This window comes from Pteropus alecto, unplaced genomic scaffold (genome assembly GCF_000325575.1).
Source record: "Pteropus alecto unplaced genomic scaffold, ASM32557v1 scaffold42, whole genome shotgun sequence".
Lineage (NCBI taxonomy): Eukaryota > Metazoa > Chordata > Mammalia > Chiroptera > Pteropodidae > Pteropus > Pteropus alecto.
In genome coordinates this window covers 11,246,965-11,269,413 of record NW_006434825.1, presented here as the reverse complement: position 1 = coordinate 11,269,413, position 22,449 = coordinate 11,246,965, and the positions used below count along the sequence as shown (strand labels likewise).

At 46.4% G+C, this 22,449-nt stretch overlaps 2 protein-coding genes across 3 annotated transcripts in view; one reads left to right on the top strand and one right to left on the bottom strand.

The window, feature by feature from the left end:
• The first annotated feature begins 1,369 nt into the window (after positions 1-1,369).
• On the top strand, positions 1,370-3,782 carry B3GNT9 (UDP-GlcNAc:betaGal beta-1,3-N-acetylglucosaminyltransferase 9). Its single transcript, XM_006909738.3, has 2 exons — positions 1,370-1,507; positions 1,880-3,782. The coding sequence occupies exon 2, from the start codon at positions 1,906-1,908 to the stop codon at positions 3,112-3,114; it is 1,209 nt and encodes a 402-aa protein (XP_006909800.1). The 5' UTR covers positions 1,370-1,507; positions 1,880-1,905; the 3' UTR covers positions 3,115-3,782.
• Positions 3,783-3,922: 140 nt separating this feature from the next.
• CUNH16orf70 (chromosome unknown C16orf70 homolog) overlaps positions 3,923-22,449 on the bottom strand; it is a 24,740-nt gene continuing 6,213 nt past the window's right edge. Inside the window, exons 3-17 of one of the 2 annotated variants that reach the window (XM_015587780.2) lie at positions 22,380-22,445; positions 19,565-19,648; positions 15,549-15,592; positions 13,931-14,010; positions 13,545-13,639; positions 12,823-12,920; positions 12,619-12,731; positions 9,908-10,041; positions 9,445-9,528; positions 8,009-8,091; positions 7,511-7,554; positions 6,957-7,000; positions 6,764-6,822; positions 6,078-6,150; positions 3,923-5,415 (exon numbers count right to left, since the gene is read on the bottom strand). In XM_015587780.2, coding sequence (XP_015443266.1) covers positions 5,329-5,415; positions 6,078-6,150; positions 6,764-6,822; positions 6,957-7,000; positions 7,511-7,554; positions 8,009-8,091; positions 9,445-9,528; positions 9,908-10,041; positions 12,619-12,731; positions 12,823-12,920; positions 13,545-13,639; positions 13,931-14,010; positions 15,549-15,592; positions 19,565-19,648; positions 22,380-22,445 — 1,188 coding nt within the window. In that variant the 3' untranslated portion in view covers positions 3,923-5,328. Of the gene's footprint in view, positions 5,416-6,077; positions 6,151-6,763; positions 6,823-6,956; positions 7,001-7,510; positions 7,555-8,008; positions 8,092-9,444; positions 9,529-9,907; positions 10,042-12,618; positions 12,732-12,822; positions 12,921-13,544; positions 13,640-13,930; positions 14,011-15,548; positions 15,593-18,176; positions 18,316-19,564; positions 19,649-22,379; positions 22,446-22,449 lie in introns of those variants that run through there. The other variant, XM_015587779.2, reaches the window with a different exon arrangement.

The window sequence follows — 22,449 nt, the reverse complement described above, 5'->3', positions numbered from 1 at the left end:
AACCTGGAGAAGGTAAAGTGCTTGCTCTATTCAGGACAGGTTCATCTTGATGTTCCTGCAGAACATCCAAGGAGAGAGTGTGTCCTCAATAGCTGGATCTATAGTTTTGAGTTCAGCAGAGGGTCGAGGCTAATGGACAGATGGGAGGGGGTGACGTAGCCCAGAGTGAGGTCCTGAAGGACACTAACCAGAAAAGGAACAGCTCAAAGAGAGAGGAGGAAAACCAGGAGATTTGGAAGCTAGGAGAATCCCCACCTGCTGCCATAGAGACTTCAGATTTGTCAAGGCTGAGGAGTGTCTGCTGGAATCAAGGAGAAGGCTACTAGGTGAGGGATGTTTCTGGGACATGGTGGGGACAGCCTGAAGCCAGACCACAGGAGGGATAGGAGGTGAGGCAGTGGAGAAAACTAGAATAGAAGACTCTGAGTTCCAGGAAGGAAGAGCTGGCAGCAGAGCTAGGCAAGGACTAGGCCCTTGATCTCCAGAGCACCTCTGCCTGCCTGGGTCCCAGATCAAACTCTTGCTCACTGGCCTACTTCAAGATTCCCCCAATCTGAACTGCAGTGGCCCAGGCTTGCTTATTTCTACCTGAAGGAGGCTATGCTGGCCTGGAACACTAGGGACCATGGGCCTCAGAACTGCCTCTGGAGAGACAGACCGAAGTACTCACCTGTGAAGTTAAAGCACACGGGGTTGGCTCCCTGTCTGTGTCCCAGTGGATGGATGGGGAGAGGGGCAAAGGAGGACAGAAGAAAAAGTCCTGGACCGAATTCCAGAATACCTGGGTCAGTGCTCTTACCTTCTGCCTATATGATCCTGGGCAAGTCACTTAGCTCCCGGAGGGACAGTGGGCATGATCAGTAAGAGCTGCTGCCAGGGTTGTTGTAAGAATCGAATGAGCTGTCTTGTTGATACCTGTGTGTGTGTGTTTGCTGGGCGTCGGGTGGAGGGATGGGGGAGGCACAATCAGAAGTGGGGAGGCAGCCATGTGTCCCAGGGGCAGTTTATGGACCCTGCCTGGTGGAACCAGGGCTCTTCTTGATCTGAGGAAAGGCACTTCCAAGGATGGGCTGCGATAGTGGCCAGCTGGGGCCTTAAGATTTGGAACCAGGTCCTATTCATTCCAAAGAAGCGGGGTTTCGGGAGCCTAACCTGAAAAGCTAATGTTTCTTCCCGTCCCCATCCCCCACAGAAAGGAGGATTTGGGAAGTCTGAGCCTGCACCGAGACCAAAACTCATCTCTTCAGGACTTCCCAAAAAGAGTTCCCCAAAAGAGAGGGCTCACAGATTAGTCCCCATTCGGAGACAGCGCTCCCGGCGGCGCCCGGTGGAGCTGAGCTCCAGCTGTCCGGGCGCACACAGCTGGAGGGTCACGTGGCAGCGGGTCGGCCCCATTTTCTGCCAACGTTGCATTTGGCTCAAGCCTGGTCCATGGCCGCCCTTGGGACCCTGCGTTGAGCCCCGGAGGCCCCGGCATCCGGGGCTGCGCTGCTCCCAAGGGCTGAGCGTGAGTATCAGGATTCCAAGGACCAACGTGGTGGTCAGGGAGGAGTAGAAGGGATTCGGCTTCAGCGTGGAGAAGGGTGGCGAGGGTAGGGGGTGGGGTTTTCCTGCTCCGGCCTTGGGGCACGGTCCTGGGCCTGAGCTGAGGAGGAGCGAGTTGGTTACTTGGAGGACTTCTTGCCCTTTCAGAGACCCCTTACCGACGGGAATAAGGAGGGGGTCATGGCCCAGAGTAGGAGGAGGGGGCTGAACGGCCGATAGTTGGGGACCTCCGGCGCGTGGCTCCCCATCCCTTCCGCTTGGGAAAGGCAGGGCCAGGAGCTCCTGCTGGCGGCTGGCTTTCACATCGCGAGCCCTTGACTGAGTCTCTTCGCAGGAGGCGCGGGCGCCAGTCATACGGATATGAGGTGGAGGCTGTGCCTACGCGGGGACGCATCGCTCACGCTGCTCCTGGGCGCCGCTCTCGGCCTCCTGCTCTACGCGCAGCACGATGGCGCGGCATCGACAACGAGCGCGCCGCGAGCGCCAGGGAGGGCAGCGCCGGAGCCTACATCCCGGCTCCGCTTATTCCAGGCACGGGACGTGGAGGCAACCCTGCAGGCTTACGAAGAAGACACGCCAGAGCCACCCACGCCCATGGGACCCTTTGACTTTGGCCGCTACCTGCGCGCCAAGGACCAGCGACGCTTCCCCTTGCTCATTAACCAGCCCCACAAATGCCGATGCGATGGGGCACCTGGCGGGGGACCCGACCTGCTCATCGCTGTCAAGTCAGTGGCGGCCGACTTTGAGCGGCGGCAAGCCGTGCGCCAGACGTGGGGTGCTGAGGGTCGCGTGCAGGGGGCGCTCGTGCGCCGTGTGTTCTTGCTGGGTGTGCCCAGGGGCTTGGGCTCAGATGGGGCAGACGCAGAGGGGATGCGTATGCAAACGCACTGGCGCGCCCTGCTGCGTGCCGAGAGCCGTGCGTACGGGGACATTCTGCTCTGGGCCTTCGATGACACTTTCTTCAACCTAACGCTCAAAGAGATCCACTTTCTATCTTGGGCCTCAGCCTACTGCGCCGACGTGCACTTCGTTTTTAAGGGCGACGCTGACGTCTTCGTGCACGTGGGAAACCTGCTGGAATTCCTGGCTCCGCGGGACCCCGCTCAGGATCTGCTTGCGGGTGACGTGATCGTACAGGCGCGACCAATCCGCGTGCGGGCCAGCAAATACTTCATTCCAGAGGCTGTGTATGGCCTGCCTGCCTATCCGGCCTATGCGGGCGGCGGTGGCTTCGTGCTTTCTGGTGCCACACTGCACCGCCTGGCCGGCGCCTGCGCGCAGGTTGAACTCTTCCCGATCGATGACGTATTTTTGGGCATGTGTCTGCAGCGCCTGAGGCTCACTCCTGAACCTCATCCTGCTTTCCGTACGTTTGGCATCCCTCAGCCTTCAGCTGCGCCACATCTGCGCACCTTCGACCCCTGCTTTTACCGTGAGCTGGTTGTAGTGCATGGGCTCTCGGCTGCTGACATCTGGCTTATGTGGCACATGCTGCACGGGCCTCATGGGCCAGCCTGTGCACGTCCACGACCTGTCGCCGCAGGCCCCTTTCAGTGGGGCCCCTAGCCATTTATGACAGCCCCAAGCGCCCCTCATTTAGACCCAGGATACAGTGGGAGTTTGAAGCATTAGGTTTCCCCGGTGGGTTATTGCAGTGTATGTGCTTTTTCCCCAGAAAGAGGCAGAAGAGTTAGGGATCCAGCTTGATTGCCAAGTGTCTGCTTCCATAGGGTCCAGGGAATGAAGACTGAGCTTGGCTCTTGCTCTCCTACTGGTAGCCGGTCAGGAACCACCTAATAACTCTTAGAGATAGCCAGGGCTGAGGTGATGGAGCAAGCTCTTTGTGAAGCAGGGGAACATATTTGGTCCTCTCAATACCAACATGGGGGTGGGAGGTTTTTCATGGAATCTGACCACATTCCTTGGTTTGGAACCCCTTTGGATGCTGCAGACGCATGCAGGCCTTTCTCATGGTTGGACCCCACAGGAGATGTCTGGGGCCTGGCTTCAGTCTTCATGAAATTGGCAGGCATTGTCAAAACTCAATCTGAAAGTAGGCATTTTGCTTTCCACCTGTCCCTCCAAATTGCATTTTTAGCCTTGTCAAGGTCTTTGGATCTTTTCCTTTTGAGGGCTGCTTTCTTGGAGCCACCCTGTCTTGGGCTCTGGTTTGGCTGGAACACCAGGGATGGAGGCACACTTGTGCCTGGTCCTAAAGTCTTTCCCTGTCTACTACACCCTCACAAGAGTCTATGCCAGTCTCCGACTGGAGGCTGTGCTGTCCACTTCAGAGAAGCCAAGGAACCTGTCCTCCTAAGATTACTCCACTATACATTTTCCCATATTCTTAAAAAAATCAACACCCCCACACTCATTTTAGTACAAACATCTCAGCAACAGCACATGGTAAGCCATTGCTGAGGGGATAGGCCTTTATTGGAGGAGGGGTGTAGGCAGGGCATTACGAAGGTTCCCCCATTCCAGGAGGATGAGAACAGTCCTGGCTTACCCAACAGTGGGATGTGCGGGGGTCTCTGGCCAGGCCACAGTCCAAATGGGAAGACACCAGTTACAAAGTCATGGGAGTGCCACACAAGCCTGGCTATAGGCCCAGGAACCACGTGAAGCCTGGGGCAGGTCCCCTGCACATTCATTGTTAAACTATACAGGATGAGGCTGTACATGAGTTAATTACAAAAGAGTCTTATTTACAAAAATCTGTACACACATTTGAAAAACTCACAAAATTGTCATCTATGTATCACAAGTTGCTAGACCAAAATATTAAAAATGGGATAAAATTATACATTTCTCTTCTCAATTCTTTTCAAAAGGTTAATATTTTTAAAGCACATATGCTACTTTCTTTAGCAAGACCCATGAAGAGACTGAGCAGCCCAGCCCTCCTTGAGTCCCCAGAGGCCTTGAGCCATAAAGGGGCCAGGCCAGGAGACAATGCCCAGGGTTGGGGCAGGGCAGCCAGCCCACAGTGCAGAACAGAATGCTAAAATAAAAGGAGGAAGATGTCTTTGGCTAAAACTTTGGCATTAAATTAAAAAGGCAAACAGGATGAAAACATGCAGCCCTTCCAGCCGGCTTGAGGCAGAGCGGGCATAGGTGACTTTGAAGGCTGACTCCAAGAGGGGTGGGAACCAGGCCTTAACATGTAACCTTGATGGTAGAAAGCTGTGTTTCAACCAGTTGAGTGTGCCTACTGGGCGTGGCAGGGAGAGCGTGCAAGAAAGAAACAGGGAAGGGCAGGCAGGCCACCTTGGTCACAGCTAGCTCATCAAGTAACTAAAGTGGATGTAGTAGTGCAAAAGTTACAACCAAGTACTATGGACATGCTGCTTGCCTTAAGGGTCATGTGGCAATGGTGGGCCAAAGGCAGGACCTTGTCCTCGTCCTGGGTGCTTGTGTTCTCAGCCACAGAGAGTCCCAAGTTTTCCAATGTGTATGGGATGGGGAAACTGAACCTTGCCTCTTAACATGTTAGTCTAGCGCTCCTAGGTCCAGGTATAAAGGCTCAGAGTTTGTGCTTCTCTTTGCAGTCTGTGTCCCCTGTTGGCACCAGCAGGCTGAGGACAGACAGAGGAATATCTATCTGGGCTCCTCGCCCCATGGCAGAGCGCCCATCCTGAGCCCTACCTCAGGACATCACAACAGCCCTTCAACACTGGCAAGGTGTCCAAGAAAACCCACAGGGTGGCACATGAAGGCCCATTGAGGAGGATGCGATGCACAGTTCCACAGGACAGAGGGACACGGGTGATGATGTCCCTAGGGGAGCTCTGCTGTTCTCAGGTGGGCACCAGGCCTGGGGGGTCCATACAGGGTCACCGAGGCAATGTGGTTATTCTGCATGACCTGGTTGTGAGAAGAGGACAGCAAGTCAAGGGGGAAGAGTAGAAGGGATGTAGGCAGAACAGGCAATCAGACCCACAAAACCACCAGTGGGATCAGTACTGGGACTGTAGCTGCAGAGAAGCGACCCAAGGCAGATCCTGTGCACTGGCGTGGAGGGCTGTGTGTACAATGCACCTGCACACAAGGCTGGGTAGATCCCTCAACATCCTTTAACTCATGCTAGGGATCATCTCTATCCCAGCATCCGCCTGTGCCTCATGGGACACACAAACTTCACCATACCTATTTTTCCAGTGGGGCCTCTATAGCCACTCACCCAAAGCACATTCGTTCAAATGGCATTCAAAAGTGCCCAACACTCCCGAGATGAACCCCACTTGTCCTGTGCTTCCCTTCCCTGCTGTTCTGTTTTTTTTGATACAAATGTGGGATCCTGTTATATCTCATCTTGTTAGATACAGACCACCGCTTTAACTTCGTGACCCTGAATTTTCCCATCATTTCTGAACCCTCACTGTTAAATTGGGTAGGCAAGGTTCTCAGCAGACAAGGTTGTTAGGGAAGGATTAAGTTGCCCAGCAGGGCCGTGAGGTCCTCCCTAATCTCTCTCAGTGACTTCCCTGTCCCTGCCATGACCACTGGCCGCAGTCCTCAGGGCTTACCTCAAAGATCATCCGCTGAAGACCAAAGCAGAATGTAGAACCAAATGGGTTGGTGTTGTTTGGGGAGGAGGACCTGAGGTGGAGGAAGCCAGAATTAGAGGGGCAGACAGACGCCAAGGCCAGGCAAGGCAACCAGTCTGTTTTGGGAGGGGAGCTACTGGCAAGTGATCTCTATGTACTACACAGGCCCTTGAGATCTTGAAGGTATCCACAGGCCTCACTCAGCTCTGAATCCTACACAGCCCAATAAGGCATAGAAAGTTACTGTGCAATTGGACTGGGGTGGTGAGAGGTCAGGATGAGGAGAGAACCTCACACAGTATGGCAACCAAGGTGTTGGGAACTGAGCTATGGAGCAGAACAGGTAGCAGCTTTGATAGGGAAAATAAAGAGCCCAGGATAGCCAGTCAAAACTGCCTCCCTTTCTGAATAACTAGGGGTGAAAGGGCTCCCACATTTGGAGTTGGTGGGGGAGTGGGGAGCCATCCCCAGTGGGCAACCTTTGGTGCAGGTAAACATGCGGAAGAGCAGGCCCAGTCCTAATGTGCAGGATAGGGACAGGAAGTATGTTTGTGGCAACACCAAAAACTTGTGTCATTTCTAAACAATACCCACTGCTAGGCTTCCCTGGGCCTTCTGGACTAGGAGCTGGATGGGGTGGTTAGACAGCAACCTCTCACACTCACCTGTGCAGGACAACAGGCTTCTCCACGGGGTGACCCAGGAGCTCCTGGATATTGTCCCACTGCAAGAAAAATGGAGGTGGCAGGGGGTTAGCAGGGATCAATGGCTGGCCCAGAGGATATGGGCCCCAGATTGCTGGCAGGCTCATGCCCATCTCATTTTCAGACTGCACCAGGTAGGAAAATAGGAGCTCACCTTGCTGTAGGTTGTGCATGTTTCTGTCTGACCATCTGCACTCTCTGAAAAGAACACGGAGTAATTGGTAGCTGGCCCAGCCCACCTGTGGCTCCAGCCCTAGGCAGAATCCAAACCTGGCTACCCTTTGCACTAGGGCTGGAGTACGGAGGGAGGATAGATAGGCTGTTTTAGAGTTCCTGAATGGAAAACAGTGGAGGGTTGAAGGGAGGTCATTCAGGTGTGAGCTACACCAACCAGCAAGAGAACAGTCATAAGACTGGACTGGGACCACCTGGATGATCATCTGTAGATAGGAAACTCTCCCTTCCAGAGACCAGCAGTCACAAGAAAGATCTTGAGGGTCTCCAGGAGACTACGGACCAAGAACAGTACAGCCTCCAGAACAAAGAGCCCAGCTGAGAGGAGCTGAGGCTATGGGTAGAAGCAGGTGGGAAAAGGTTCCACAAACCCAACCAATACCATTCTCTCTGCTTGGATCACTTGTGTTTCTTCTCAGTGTGAGTGACTGACTCAAAAGCCCTTCCTTTGCCCTGAAGACATTCACTACTCACCTTTCTTTATGGCTAGTGGGATCTTGAACTCACAACGGTGATAACTAGAGAGAGAAGGCAGATGGATAAAGGCTGAGCCCCCTGGGAGGCCTAACCACCCCCACATCTCAACCTTGCACCCTGGGAAAAACAGAACCAAGCATGCCTGTCCTAAGCCCTGGCACTGGGCCTGACAGTGTTCACTAGAGGAGGCCAGATTTATGCATTGGAATTCAACATAAAAAGGCTTGGCTCTGGGATCTGAATACTCTATAACCCTGGATAAGACACCAAACTTTCTGAATCTATTTCTCTATTTGTTAAAATGGGTACAGATAGAGAGATTGTAAGATATTGGATACTATACCAGAAACAGCAAACAGTCAGGAAATGTTCACTTCTCATGAAACAGCAAGAATTCAGGTGTAAAGTAATGAACTCCAAAGCCATAATCTCTCTTTCCTGGGGATTTTCAGCCCAAAGCTCCCTTCTCAGAGGGGCATGTACAAGTATACTCACATATTAAAATTATAATGCCCAGGGTAATTGGTGTGAAGGACAAACTTCTTCACTTTGTGTGTATTCGCATCGAAGAGGATGTCCTGAGATAGAAAACAAGGATTCCCAAGTAGGGAAAATTACTGAGGCAGTGCAGGGGGCCTTTCCAAGGGCATGTCCAACTCAGAGACACCCAGAGACACCCAGCCCACAATGGGGATGCCTGCAGGCGTTAACTGGAGTGTGAGTGAGTGAGTGAGTGAGTGAGTGAGTGAGTGTGTGTGTAGTGGGGTGGGCCGCAATCATCTATAGGCCTCCCCATTCCAAACCTTGTACCAGCAGTTCTGGCAGGCACAGGGGGATATAGCTCCCACTGCTTGGGAACTCAAACAGATCAGGGAGATCTTTAAAAAATCTGAGCAGGAAGAAAAAAATCTGAGAATTTGTCTTAAAGGCTACCAAGAAAATCAGGGCTACCTAACTCAAGGGGCTCAAAGCACCTGGCTATTCTGAATGCCACGACATGCCAGGCCCTTTACGCCCTCTCTATGGGAGTCAGCCACCCCTGGAACTGATTTGATGCTGCCTACTGAACACTTTCTCCTATCCCTCACAGCCCCCCAGCTGTTCAGGCCTGTGACCCCTGATTCTACCCCTCCATACTAAGTCCTATTAGGGCCAGTGTATTTGCTCTATCTTCCCTGCCACCTATCATAACTAGCTCTTGAAATCAAGAGATTCAGCTTATAACAGTGCCATTCCCTCCAGCACTACCTACTCTTAAGATCCCACTTCTGTTCCCCCACTTCTCCTGGCTCCTGTTTGGTCTTTCCCACATAGGCAGATCCAGTCTTTTCTTCTTTCTCCCTCTCCGGAATCTGCCCCTTCTTTGCTGCCTCATACCTTAGGCACTGGAAAGCTCAGAGGTTAGGGTCTTCCCTGAGATGTTTATACAATCATTTCTCACACACACAACCCATCTACCAGCTAGACTGCCAGCAGTGATGGTGGCCATCAGCTCCATTCAGCACCCTAGGTCCAGAGCATAGGGCTGCAGCCATGCCCCTGGGGTGATCCCCTAAAAATACATAAGCACACTCCCACTGTTTTTGAGTCTTTTTAGTCTCCCTGTTTTATCCAGAAGAGAGTTCCATGCTCTACTAAAGGGCAGTTCGCAAAACATCTTAACCTGAATGATTCCCACAGCCTCTACCTGTGCAACATGTTTCTGTCAGAAAAGAAGTCAAGACATAGTGTGTCTCAGCACTCTTCTTGGCAGGAAAGATTTACTTTGGGGTACCAATGCCAATGCAAGACAACACTGGGCAAAGCCAGCTGGGGCTAGGTTCCCTGCTGCCAAGCATGGTTACGGCTGCATGCACACACAAAGGCATGCGCAGGTGCACTGCCCATCTCCCCACAGAAATAGAAGGCTTATCTAAGGAATCATAACTTACCACTCCAAGAGTGAAGTAGTTAAAAAAGTAGTCATTGCACTTGGATGGAACTTGCTTATGAGGGGAAGGGGAATGAATTTTCATCTGTTAGGGAAAAATAACAATAAATTAAAATCTAGCACCTTAATACAGTTCTTGGATTAAACGAAAGTCTACAAATTGTTTTTCTTGTATGGCATTAAGCTGTTGGGTAAGCGAGAGTATGGGAGTCCCAGCTGCTGGTGCCAACCAACCCAGCCAGCTGTGGTTGACTCCAGACTGGGCCCTGGTCTCCAAGGAAAGGCAAAGCAGGTCGATCTGACCAACGGGGGTCAGAAAAGAGCTTTCGATTTACTTCTCCATCTGCTTTAACAGAACAGGTTCTCTGGAAAAATAACAGTTTTTACATGCTCAATATTAAGTTAATGTTGATTTTAAAAAATTAAGAGACTGCTTATTTATTTTATAAACACATTTCCCTTACCTTGTCTTCTGATTTATAGAAGACTTTGTGTGGAGAGCCAAGCATGCTAAGAACATCTTGGCAAGAATCACCAAAATACACTGAACGTTCAAATACCCGCATCTTGGCATCTGCTAACAGGCCGGGTCCACAACCTGCAGAGAACAAGGAAGAGGTAGTCAGGTTCCTGGTCGGGGCCTGAGACTCTGCAGCCTAGGGCCCTGGGGAGAGGCTACTGGCTGCACACTGTATTTTTAGGTTTGGACTGAGGGGCAAGACTACATACAAGCAGAAATACCAGGTCATCAGGGCTTGAGTCACTACGAGAGAACACTATCTACTCAAAATAATGCCAGAGACTCACTCAATCCCACAAAAATGACATGGAGCTTGGGGAACATCACCACTCACTCACCAAATATTTACTTACTGACCACCACGGGCTAGAACACTTTGCTAGATGTTGATGAAACAATGGTTAGCAAAATAGGTGCAGTATCTGCCCACACGGGAGTTTACAGCTTGGTGAAGATCCTAATCAGATCACACAACTGAGGTACAACAAACAGCACCATAGGTGCTATAGAATTACACAATGGGCTGCTATTACCTCTTGCCACTTTCTAGGGCCTGACAAGATACAAGGTACTTTATGTTAAGAAGTACTTCTCAATGGTAACCCAACAAGAGATTGGACCTAAAGTTCACTCTATCAAAGAGCCAAGAGTGAAGCACCTATTAACTCACTCCTTAATTCTATAAATACCTGACATACATACCAACACTCAAGAGATAAACCGGGAAAGTGGGAGAATAAAATAACCTTCTAATTTGTCAAGTTTCTTCTTTGGGGAGAATCTTTAAACCCTGGATTTACCTAGTATATTTCACAAATTGTTCCAGTTAAACACACACACATACACACAAGTGGCAATTTACACACCAATAGTAAAATTTTCCCCATTCTGTGGATGGGAAGGCAAAGTGTTTTGTGCCCCTCCCCACTCCCCAAAAAGCCAAGAATCCGAGGAGGACTGCAATCCCTAGTACCATGATAACCACTAACATCACCTTACTATGCACAGTGCTTCAAAGTTGGCAAAGTTCTTTAATGGACAACAACCCCTTTGTTACATACAGACTTCAGGGATCCAAAATCTGAAATAACTGGGTGCTGAGTTCTCCAATTAACCCAAGAGTCTTTATTCACAACACATACATATTGAGTGGCAAATAAAGGCTGTGTGTAAATTAACTAAGTCCTGGGGAAAGCACACACCACATTAACCTCTGTCCATAAATTCTGCATCTTAGACAAGTCTGAAGCCCACCAAAAGTGCTGTCAAGCTGGACTGTGTGCCCAAAGTCTCCAGGTACCAGACACTTATGAATGTCCAGATAGGGTTACAGGGAAGGCACCTTTCATAGGCACGCTTCCTCTCGTCCCACTCTGCATGAAGCCAACCCAGGTAAAATTACCTTTAGTTTTAGGAGACTATTGTAGTTTGATTCCCTGGAGTGAGTTTTCCTATAAATTATTGCAGGGACCAAGACGGTTGAACTGACTTTCTGTGTTAAGAACATCACTGTAGCTATAAGGAAACACATGGGAAAAATGGATCGGTTGAGACAAGCTTCCCCTTCCACTTGCCAAAGGAAACTCTCAATGAGTACTAGATTGGGCAATAACTCAATGAGACCCTGACTTAACGAAGTCTTTTCCCCAATGACCCCGTAAGCAATGAGATGTGACAGATAAGAGTGTGCTGTATAGGTAGCAATCAGAATTGGCTGAGGACTCCCCCCCGCCAAATAGGTTCCTCCTGCTGTCACCTGGAGTAATTGTGCCACCCTCGACTATCCTGCTATTTCAAGCAGCAATCTTTTGGAGAAGACAGACCCTAAATCACCTGACCCTGCTGCCACATCTCAATTCTCTCAAAAACTATAGCTCAAGTACAATACCCCTTTAAGTAGCTGGTGTTCTGCCTTGGCTAAACAATCACATTTTAAGAAATGTTCACCTGGAGGTTGTGAACTGTCTAATTGTTCAGGGCAGTGAGTTCACAGTTTATATACCAGATTCTTAACAGTTAAGAACCAATGTCCAAAAACTGATGCAAGACCCCAATTTATGAACAAATGCTGGCTAGACTATGAGTTCTGAGAAGGCCATGTTTATGGAGGCAAACTCCATGCTGTAGATCCCTATCCTACTAAGCATGATCCAAGATCCAAAGTAGCTGAGATTGGCCAGGCACAAGAAACCACAAAATAAAGTCCTGGAAAGACTAGTTAGTTACTAGAGGCAACTTTTTTGTTATTGTTCAAGGTCAGAAAAACTCTCAGCAGGGTGTGGCCAAACCACAATTCAACAAGTCCCTCCTGTCAGCCTACTCTGAGAACTGGGCATAAAAGGTAGAGAACAGACAACATTGTTGCCCACAAGATACATCTCCAAGAAACAGAACAGCTTGAGAATCACTGCAAAGCTACATAAGCACAAAGAAGGCTTGTGTACATGCTGAGCAACATACTGGTACTGTATTGTTGTTTATTATACATGCTAACAATAAGACTATGTTTTGTCCCTTCACGAATTTAAATGAAAGCTTTAAACAGAAACATCTGCATCATTTGTCTACCACCAACTATCTCTAAGCATGTGGGATTTTAGACTGTCTCAACATGGATATAAGGGGGAATCCACTACCCCAAAGACAGTAACTGACCTGCAGCAAGTAAGCGAAGTCGTAAACCTGAGGGTCCAGTTCCATCTCGAAGAACATCCACACTCTCAGCATACACATTGCCCAGGAAACAGCTCAGAGGCATCACGGGAGCCCTGTGGGCAGGCAGAAAATGAGCACAGGCTTTGCCTTCCCTCCCAGGGAGCTCATGGCCTTAGCATGAAGCTTGTGTTCCCTGATACATACTTGGTATCCTGTAGGCTGTTTCCATTGTAGATATACATTCGTTTCACAGTTGCTCCATGGGGTATCTGGAGAGAAGCTAGACCATGGGCAAAATTGGGCTGCAAAACAGGACAAAAGTTTTACTAAGGAGCAAACTGCAGGCCGTGTGACTCAGGTTCTGGCATTTCCTAGTAATCATGGTCTTCAAAAACTGGCCAGGTCAAAGCACACAGTCAAATCTGGCTCCAGGTCAACTCACCCCAACCATGCAAGTTCCTTTTTAATCTGGCTTTTTTTTTTTTCTTTCATCAGAGAGAAAATGCAGGAATGACTCCTTTAATAAAATGTGAACCTTATAAAAAGCTTTCATTTCATAACCCTAAGGATGAATGAAAGGTTTTGCTAAAAGCAATAGGTAATTAAAAATATAGGATAAACTCTCAAATTCTAGGCTACTAGAAAAAAACAAAGTGGTTGGGAGTTTTAAAGCAAGACATGACTGGGATTATCTCTGAAAAGTGAGCCTGACCTCACTCTGCAGTGGAAAGTACCCTCTTCCTGGGAATGCCAGCTTGGACACTGTTCTTCCTGTCAACCCTACCCACTCTACCCTTCTTGGCCCCTAAAGACCTCAGAGACGAGGACGCTGAAGAAAGGGTACCTATGCAGCCTCCCTTAAGGGCACTGTCTGCTGACCCATGTCACCTGGGCACTGGGCAGCAAATACCAGGGGAAGGGCTAACCTCATACTTGGGAGCCTCAGTCCATGAGTCTAACTGAAAAGAGAAAGACAGTCCTCTGAAGTTGAGGTGGAAGAGCTGCTCAGCAGAGTTGTACACTGTGGGAGTGGGGAGAAGAAAATGACATGGTTGATGGCATCAGAAGTTGCAAACCCAAACCAGCCTGACAGGGAGTAATGACTGGCAACATCCTCCTTGTGTCTTATTTCTGAACTGACCTACTAGGCTGAAAACAAGGGGGAAGAAGCTTTCCTTCAAGCCCAAGTACCAACCCCCATAACCTACAGGAACCTGGCTTCAGGGAGTTGTGGCTGGGATGGTACCGCTTGTCAGGTTTATCATAATGGGCTGCCACAGGTGACCAAAGGAATCAAATAGACTTGGCTTACCTCCAGGGTGGGTTGCACCGAAAGACTGGTCAATTTGTTCAATGGTGGGAGCTATGGCCTGAGAGTTAAAATGTACTCCACTGAAAAACAAAGATATTTTTTAATATCAGGCCTGCAGGACAGGCTCACAGATCATTGGAAATGGTGGCTGGAAAAGCTATTCTTAAAACACAGGTGGGATTCTATAATTATATTAAAGAACTTGTAAGTAAGAGAAAATTGAGTTTACAAGTCAATTCTCTTGATGCTAGTGTACAGAACTGATCTTCTAGGGCCTCCCAAGACATTTGTGGCTAACTAGGCACAATTCAGAAGGAAATAAATCCAGTCTTAGCCCCATGGCATTTGGACTTGGATAAAGAGTAGCCATAGGAATATACAATGTTAAAGTGTTTTCCCAGGATGTCTATTAGCAGCTTGACTTGAAAGAATGAACTTTTTAAAAAGGGATGAACATCTTAAAAGAAGGGTGTAGAAAAGCAAAGCAGCTTGTCTTAACAGGCAGATGAACTGGGTGACTGGTTGGAGGGAGATGGATTCCCATGCAAACCTGAGGAGTAGGTTTAAGAGTAGAGAAGGGCATACGATTTCAGATGATGAGCATGAAGATAAGCCATTTATGATATAAAGGTTAAGAATTTTTAAAGAATTAATATCATTTATGGAACCTCTTTTTTAACCAGGCAATGTACTATGTGCTTTACCAGTATTATATCATACTATCTTCCTAACCCAGCAGCCACATTATTGGTTTCATTTCTCTGATAAGAAAACCAGCTCAAAGAGGTTTAGTGACTTGCCCAAGGTCAGAGAGGTAATAAAATGATGAAGCCATAACTCAAACTCAGGGCAGCCTGACTCTAGACCTTATACTCTCACCTACCACTGACTCTTAAGAGGGTAAAGAGAAGCCAAACCTTGAGGTGTGAAGGCCCAACAAGACTAAAAGACAACTACAATCTGCAGAGGCTAGTGCTAGTACACATTTGTTTATCTACTCCTTCATCAGCAAATGCTGCTTGAGCCAGCTCCAGAAACTAGGCCTTTTCACACCCTCTCAAAGGAAAAGGGAAGCTTGTTAAGGAAGCTTACTAAACAGAGTAGTCTAGATGCTAGAACAGTGCCTTGCCATAATGGGAGCTCAAATATGTACACCATACTGACCATTCTCATTTTCATTTTAAAAGCAGATCTGGGTCCCCAAATAGATTTTGGTCTCTTTGGCACTTTCTTTAGCACAGGCTTTGGAGTCAGACCTATCTGGTTTGTCCCACTTCTTCTGCTCATGAAAGCATAAAGAGGTACCAAAAGAGGTTTGTGCAGAGGAGGGCAGCCGTGACCCAGGAGATAGTCGTATCACCTCTGAACTGAGATCCTACTTTGTTGTGAGGATTAAATAAGTTGATATATATGTGAAGAACATACAGCATGTTCTTAATAAGGTTTCTTTCTTTTCTCCTGGAAAATGAGTAGGCTTAGTGGCTGCCAAAAATCATGGAACCAGGGTGTAATCCTGGAACTGCTACGGATGGAATTCCTTTACCAACATAATGAGGGTAGTAGATAAAGCCCACCTATACCAAGCCTGTGACATATAACAGCAGGGCAGAAAACTCACCAATATTTTAACTTTACTTTAGTCAAGTCATATACTTCAATCACCTAAAAAAAAAAAAAAGTCAAATGTTTAAGAGTTGTTAATGCTCTGTAGTTGAAGAAAATTAAAAAGACATTTATACAATAGTGAAGAAAAAAAAATTTATCACTAGTTGAAATTCTCCTGAAGTACTACACATTAGCTTTAAATGTGGAGGGAAAACCCATACCACACATGCAGTATAACGTCCCCGCACCCCCCATCTTCCAATGAATTGTTCAACAGTTATCTGTGGATACTCCGGGACAAGGTACTTTTATCTAATCTACTGCTAGGTCATAGAGAAGATTGCACATAACACCCCTCCAGGACAGTGAAACCTTCCACAGAATCAAATTCATGCAGCTGTTAAGGTTGTAACCTTGGATACTGAACCCTCTTTCTTCTATTCCGCACTTTGCTGCATTATAAAAACCCAAATCAAATCACTTTCAAAAATAGCCTCAAATACTGCGGTTTACTGAACAAAAAGATGGAAGAGAAGGTCTATCTTGTTAGAAAACAAGTCATATTATATCAACTTATAACAACTGTGACAATATTTATATATATCCCTAATGAAGAGTATCTGGTTAAACCTGGAGAACCTTAGGACCCTTGTGAAGTTTCAGTGGGTTTGGCCTGAACTCAAGGCAGAGACAAAAGAAAAGGTATTGAACACTCAGCCACTAGTGTTTACCTCAATGGTGTTGAAGGCTTGACAGTCAGCAGGATGGCTGGCTGGGGCCTGGAACACTATTTACCATTCCCCGGTTTGGAGATCTGGCCCTCATTGTGGAGGCACAAGCAGAGTTTGTTCAACATGTTTGCTCTGACAATCTGGACCTGATCCTGAAAGGGGCTGTGGGGCACTGGGTACAAGAGCATCTGGCATTGCCACAGAAACTGAGACATAATAGGCAGTTCGCTCTTGGTCAGACTTTGTCTCTAACTTTGTTTAGAGCTCCTAATACTGAACTACAAGTTGTACAGACATCACTTAACTATAGTGCAGCTGTTCCAATCCTACCTGCTGCTAAGAACTGCGCCCTCTGCTGGGCCACCATAGCATTTCGATCGACTCTCTCCTACATTAGCTGTATATTGTGTTCACTAGTCCCACTAAGTTAAGGTCTGGCTCATTAGTTCACAAAGGGGAGGTACTCCACACATCAGATGATTCTGCCTGGAATGAAAGTAGCTAAGGGCAACATGAAGCTTGAAAGTATGAAAAGAGAAGCCAAAAGAGGTCATGCAAAGAAGGATGAGGAAATAGCTATGATTCATAAAACACCTAGTAACCTCTTCTGAAAGCCTGGGGATGGCAGTATATCGCGCCAAATTGGCATGCTATTTCATCTAGGCCGAGGCTCCATGTTGTAAGAGGGCCTCAACTTTCAACCAGAAGCCTTGCTTGTATAGCAGGGGCAGGCACTCTGCCTCCCTGATTACTACTCCTATGACTGGCCAATGGCCTCTCAAGGGGCTTTCCACCACTCACTGTCACTAAATACGACTTTGTCCTCACCATGCTGTTATTCTATAAGCCTCCAGGATGTCCCTCCTATGTCACTGTCACCCACCTGCTGCATCTCAGACAACACTTATAGATGCTTCAATTCTGCCTGCCCAATGGGAGAACAGTAGAACAGAGTTAATCACATGGTTACATCTGTGGCAAGAGACCCAGAGTGCTGACTATCTAGGAGTCCTTCGTATCACCAGGAGAATCAACAAGCGGATTTTGGTCCATAGACCTTCATGTCCTTGCTGGGTCACAGGGACAAACAGCCAGGGAAGTCTAAAGTCCATGATTTTCTACCCTCTAGGCTGGAAAAGGCCTTGATTTCACCAGAGAGGAAGAGACATGGCAGCAGCCAAGATAGGAAAGGAAAAGTCAGGTGGCTGTAGAGATTATGACTTGTGAAGCCTCACTTCACAGAGCCTGCTCACAGGCAGCGAGTGAGGGGATGGGGAAAATGCAGGAGACAGCATCTGGGAGAGGAGGGTTCTGAAGCCCTAGACAGAGGGGCAGACAGATGGGTCAGATGAGACCTGGTGCCAAGCAAAGGCACCTGAAGGATAATTTCCCCAGTTCCCAGTGGCCCAGCCCCTCCTTCTTTATAGGGACCCCAACAGAAGGCAGAAGACAAGGTTCTACTTTACCTCCTTCCCACTCTAATATACTTCCCATTTTTCACATTTTTGAGTAGTGTGTTCACACTATTTTCTTCAGCTTTTATCACATTTCCCATATCCATCAACAGAGCCTAAGCCATTCCAGTTCTAACACTTGGTGCCAGGCAGACCACTTATCCACTGTCCCTCTACTGTTTCACTGATAAACAATACCACCCACAGGCTTGTTAGAATTAAATTAAAAAATGGACTCAGCCATGCACCTAACATGTACCAAGTGTTCACTAAATATACAACTTTGTCCTCACAATGCTGTGAATCTATGATGGGCTGGCTGCCTAGCCATCTCCTTCTATTATCCACTCAGGTTACTTCCAGCTTTTTATTACTATGAAAAGCCTTCTCATAAACATCTGGCAACATTACACTCTCCATAAAGTTTTTAAGTTATGGTTCCTAAAGTGGATTTACCAAGTCAAAGGAAAATGATTCTTTGCAAAGGTGTTTCCAGATTAGTTTTTCCCCAATTTGTGATGAAGGCACAGTGAAGACCATCCTCTACCTTTTCCCAGTGTGGAACTTCGGGTCACTGAAGACAGAATGACTGAGTCTACAAGGAGAGGCAAGGAAGATGTGGGGCTAAGAATATTCATATCAAATTCTGCTTTCTGAAAAACTATCACAAATGAGGAATTCTCATTTTATGTACAGATTCTGTTTTTATGTTCTATCTTGTCTCCTCGGCAGCTCACTTGTGATAGGATGTTGAGAACTAGGAAGTACCCAAGTCTTTTGGAAAGGCAACACCATAACCTAACTAGGATGATGGCTCTGGCATGCCACTGCCTAGAGCCACATTCAACTTGTGACTCTGAGGCATGAGTCTGATGTTACATGACTAACCTGTGAAGCGCAGGCATTTCTAAATAGTGCATTAAAAACATCCTGGACTGAAATAGGTGTTAGTAAATTGCACTTGACCTCCAACTAGGACAACTCTTCACAATATCAAGTTGTTTACATTTTTCTCAAAGGAGTTAAAGAGTCAACTCATTGCTGGTGGTGTTAACCCCAACACTTAGGAGGAACAGTCCAATTTTCATCTTCTAAGTCATATTGTTTGACCCAAGAATGAAGTAAAACAAGAAGATACATAAACCTGACTAGAGTCTTTCGGTTCTATTCTGCAGTCAGGCCCCATTTTTAGTACCTTTTTAAAGTGTCGGGATATATTACCCCAATAAACTTAATTTAAAAAAAAAAAGGAACCTGAAGCCACTTTTGATCTCATGAATTGGGAGAACATAGAATGTATCTAATTTATACCATCTCTTTATTATTATGTTTTTATATAGTTATTTTGTCTTGTTTCTATTTTACATGGTGAGGGTACTCCTGCAACATAGAATATTAAAATTAAAAATATCCTGAGGAAAGGAAGGAAGGAAAGAAGAAAAGGAGTAAAGAAGGAGAGAAGGAAGGAAGGAAGGAAGGAAGGAAGGAGAGGGTGGGAGGGAGGAAGAAAGAAAGTGTCAGGATAATCTATGCCAAATACTCGGCTCCTCTTTTGTTTTCCTATTTAACATAAAAGCCCCATTCCCATAGCATGGTCCCCAAATCCTCAATGCTCTTCTCTCTCTACCTCTAGAGCCTGGGACTAGAGTCCTTCCCAGAATCTTTCAAACCACCTCATCTCACTCCCAGTTACCCAATTTTTAGGGAAGCAAGCACAGCTTCAGTCCACTACTGTGGTGGTCTCTGAACCACACAAGTCCATTTCCACTTAGGAATTTCAGAAATATATCACAATAACACATATTAATCAGCCTGGCATGAAACTTTAGTTGTCATTTAGTTACCTTAAGTCTCTGATTGAAAGCATCAAACAGTAGTTTGATCCCGTCCTGAGTCAGGTTAAGGATGAGGTCATGGCTTAGAGGAGACTACGAAACAAAAATAAAACACACCCTGAACAATTAATTTACTCACCAGTAACTACTGAAAACCTTACAATATAAATGCTATACACAGAGAGTATTTAAGTACAGAAAGCCACTTCCTTCCTCCCCCAGCTGAGGAGGTTTGAATGACGGAGGTGTGGCTGTCAGAGACAGAAATGTGCCACTGCTGGTATGGGCCTCAATGGAAAAATTCTCTCCAAAAAGCTTTCTGGGATTAGCACACACTGTCTGCTCTCCTCCACCCCACTGCTCTCTCCAATGTAACAGGTCCAGGTGGCACCATCATGCCTGGCAAACACTAGAAGAAAGAATGTTCTAATTTTCCAGTAGCTCTGTATGAATTTTTTAAACTATTAGGTCTCAAGCAAGATAATGGAATAATGAACCTTGACCTTAGGTCAGTTATTCTCAACCCAGAACACAGTTCCATTTCTGCGAGGGCCATTTCATAGGGGTAAGCAGGATGAAACAATGTTTTAGTATCTTTCATGATCCTTGCTTGGAGAAGAATGCTGCAAGCATGTGGATTTTCTTATATTCTTCCAAGATCTTATCATTTTCTTCCTGGCATTATTATAATTCAGGACATAACTAAGTAATTTTGAAAAGCAAGCAAATCATCTTCATAGTCAATGTTTTATTAGTATTTTGTATCTCCAGAACCAACACATACTATGTGGTGTTTAAGCGAGCCCTTCCAGTAAGCCAGCACTATTAGTCCTCCATATAAAATAGTTCAGTAAAGCTGTCTGCTGCTAGTCGTTAACATCTTCTTCCTCTAAGAAAGATGGGACCTACTTGATATGTGCATTTAATTCCCAAGGTGTAATTTGCTGCAAACAAGATATTTTTGAAATGTTCGATGGGGCCAAACTATTCTCTCTACTTGATGGGAAGCAAGGTAACAAATGGGAAAGGAAAGGAAGAAGGGCAAAAGAGGACAGAACGACATGTAAGAAGCACCATATCAGAGCTCTGAGAGACCATGTCCTCTTGATCTTCATCAAAGATTATTCTATTATAAGGAAACTACATCCATTTCACAGGAGAACTAGATTGGTTTATTAACCTACCAAAAACCATATGACGAAGAATGGGAAGAGCAAAAATCCGAACCAAGGTCTAGACTTAAAAACCCATTTTTCCAACTGATTCCATAAGCTTAGAAGATATTGAGGGAAATTAGTTTAATGTTAAACTGCTATTTGTACCCAAAGACTAGAATGACACAATAAAGACAGTGATATAAGAAATAAAACTCATTCTTAAAAATTGGTTAAGAATGTTTAAAGCCAATTTTCAAATGTAAATAATCTTGGGGGTGCCCAAATCTTATTTAACTGAATATGCAAGTGGTTTTAAGCTCAAGACGTAAGGCCAGTTCCCCCGTTTTGATAGCTACTTGTCAGGAGTAATTCCTTCATGATCTTACACTGAAAGTCAGATTAGGTTAGAGAGTACAACAAAGAGAAAAAGCCACCATCATTTACTTTATAAATGAGAAGCCACTTTGGCTCTGTGGCTCAAGGAGCCCACTCCTACAAGTCCCTTGTTCTGTGGTAGGCACAAGAATATCCAAGTACTTACTTGGAGATTAAGTATTCTCTATCTCAGAAGGACCCTTCACATAGGGCCTAACTAGGCTGGCATAGGGGTACAGTATGAATGTAATTTCTGGGTATAGGTTAACACTAAGCCAAATTGGGAAGCCTCAAAGAAATCTCACTCACTTCTAATCTATAATATTCTTCATGTCAAAAATAATCTGTCATTTGTTTTAGATCTAAAGCTAATTAGAATAAATGGAACTAAAATAATAAAACCAGTACTTACAGGATCTCAGAAGAGCCACAGAGGGCATCCTGTAGCCTATGTAGGCTCAAAACTGTTCCCTGAGGTGACACATAGGGCACCACAAGGTTGCTCCTCATGGCAGCACATGGCCTTTGTCATAGAAGAACTACGGATTTCAGAGAGTTCAGTGGAAGGGAGACTGCATATTCCTAAAGGCCTATGAAGAATAGCCTGATGTTCAGGAAATTCTTCTCTGGTGCTAACCTAAAATATATTCTTTTTGGAAACTGAAAAAGTCTTTGTAGGTACATGCAACATTATACTATAGGGATTAATTTCTGGCACAATTGACCAACATTTAATAGAGACTACCATAAACTGGACAAAAAAAAGAGTAAAATATGTTCATTGATTGGGACCCAATATCTTATAATTTCCATATATCAGATCATTCTAACTACAGAGGTGAGGTATACCTGCTTCAAGTCTACAATGCTCTGCTAGCTAGAGAGCTGCACTACAACAATCCTGAACACAAACCAAAGCAACCAACAAAGCAGTACAGAGTATTCTAAACTCAAAAGTGGAAAGTAAGCACCCTAGAAGACCTGACTGTCCCTGAGGTGACTTCCCACTGAAAAATCCCTACGGGCCAGTACCTAAGTCAAACACAATAAAAAAAAACAAGTTCAGCTATCACTGCTCTTCAAAACCTGGCAGCACTAGATTATCAAAACGAAAAGCTTCAGAATAATAATAATAATAAAAAGCTTGGTAACTAACTAGTGCTGGAGATTCTCTCATTTGAACACAGTGACTCAACAATCCCTGTCAGGCAGCCTCTCCCAGGGCATCAACTTGTGAAGGTGACTCACTGATTAGGGATGCTACTTTAGTAAACAAATCAGCTACCACTCACCTGTTCACTGTAGAGAACCTGGACATTTTTGATGATGCGACAATGCTTCTGAAGAATGGCTACTGTCTGA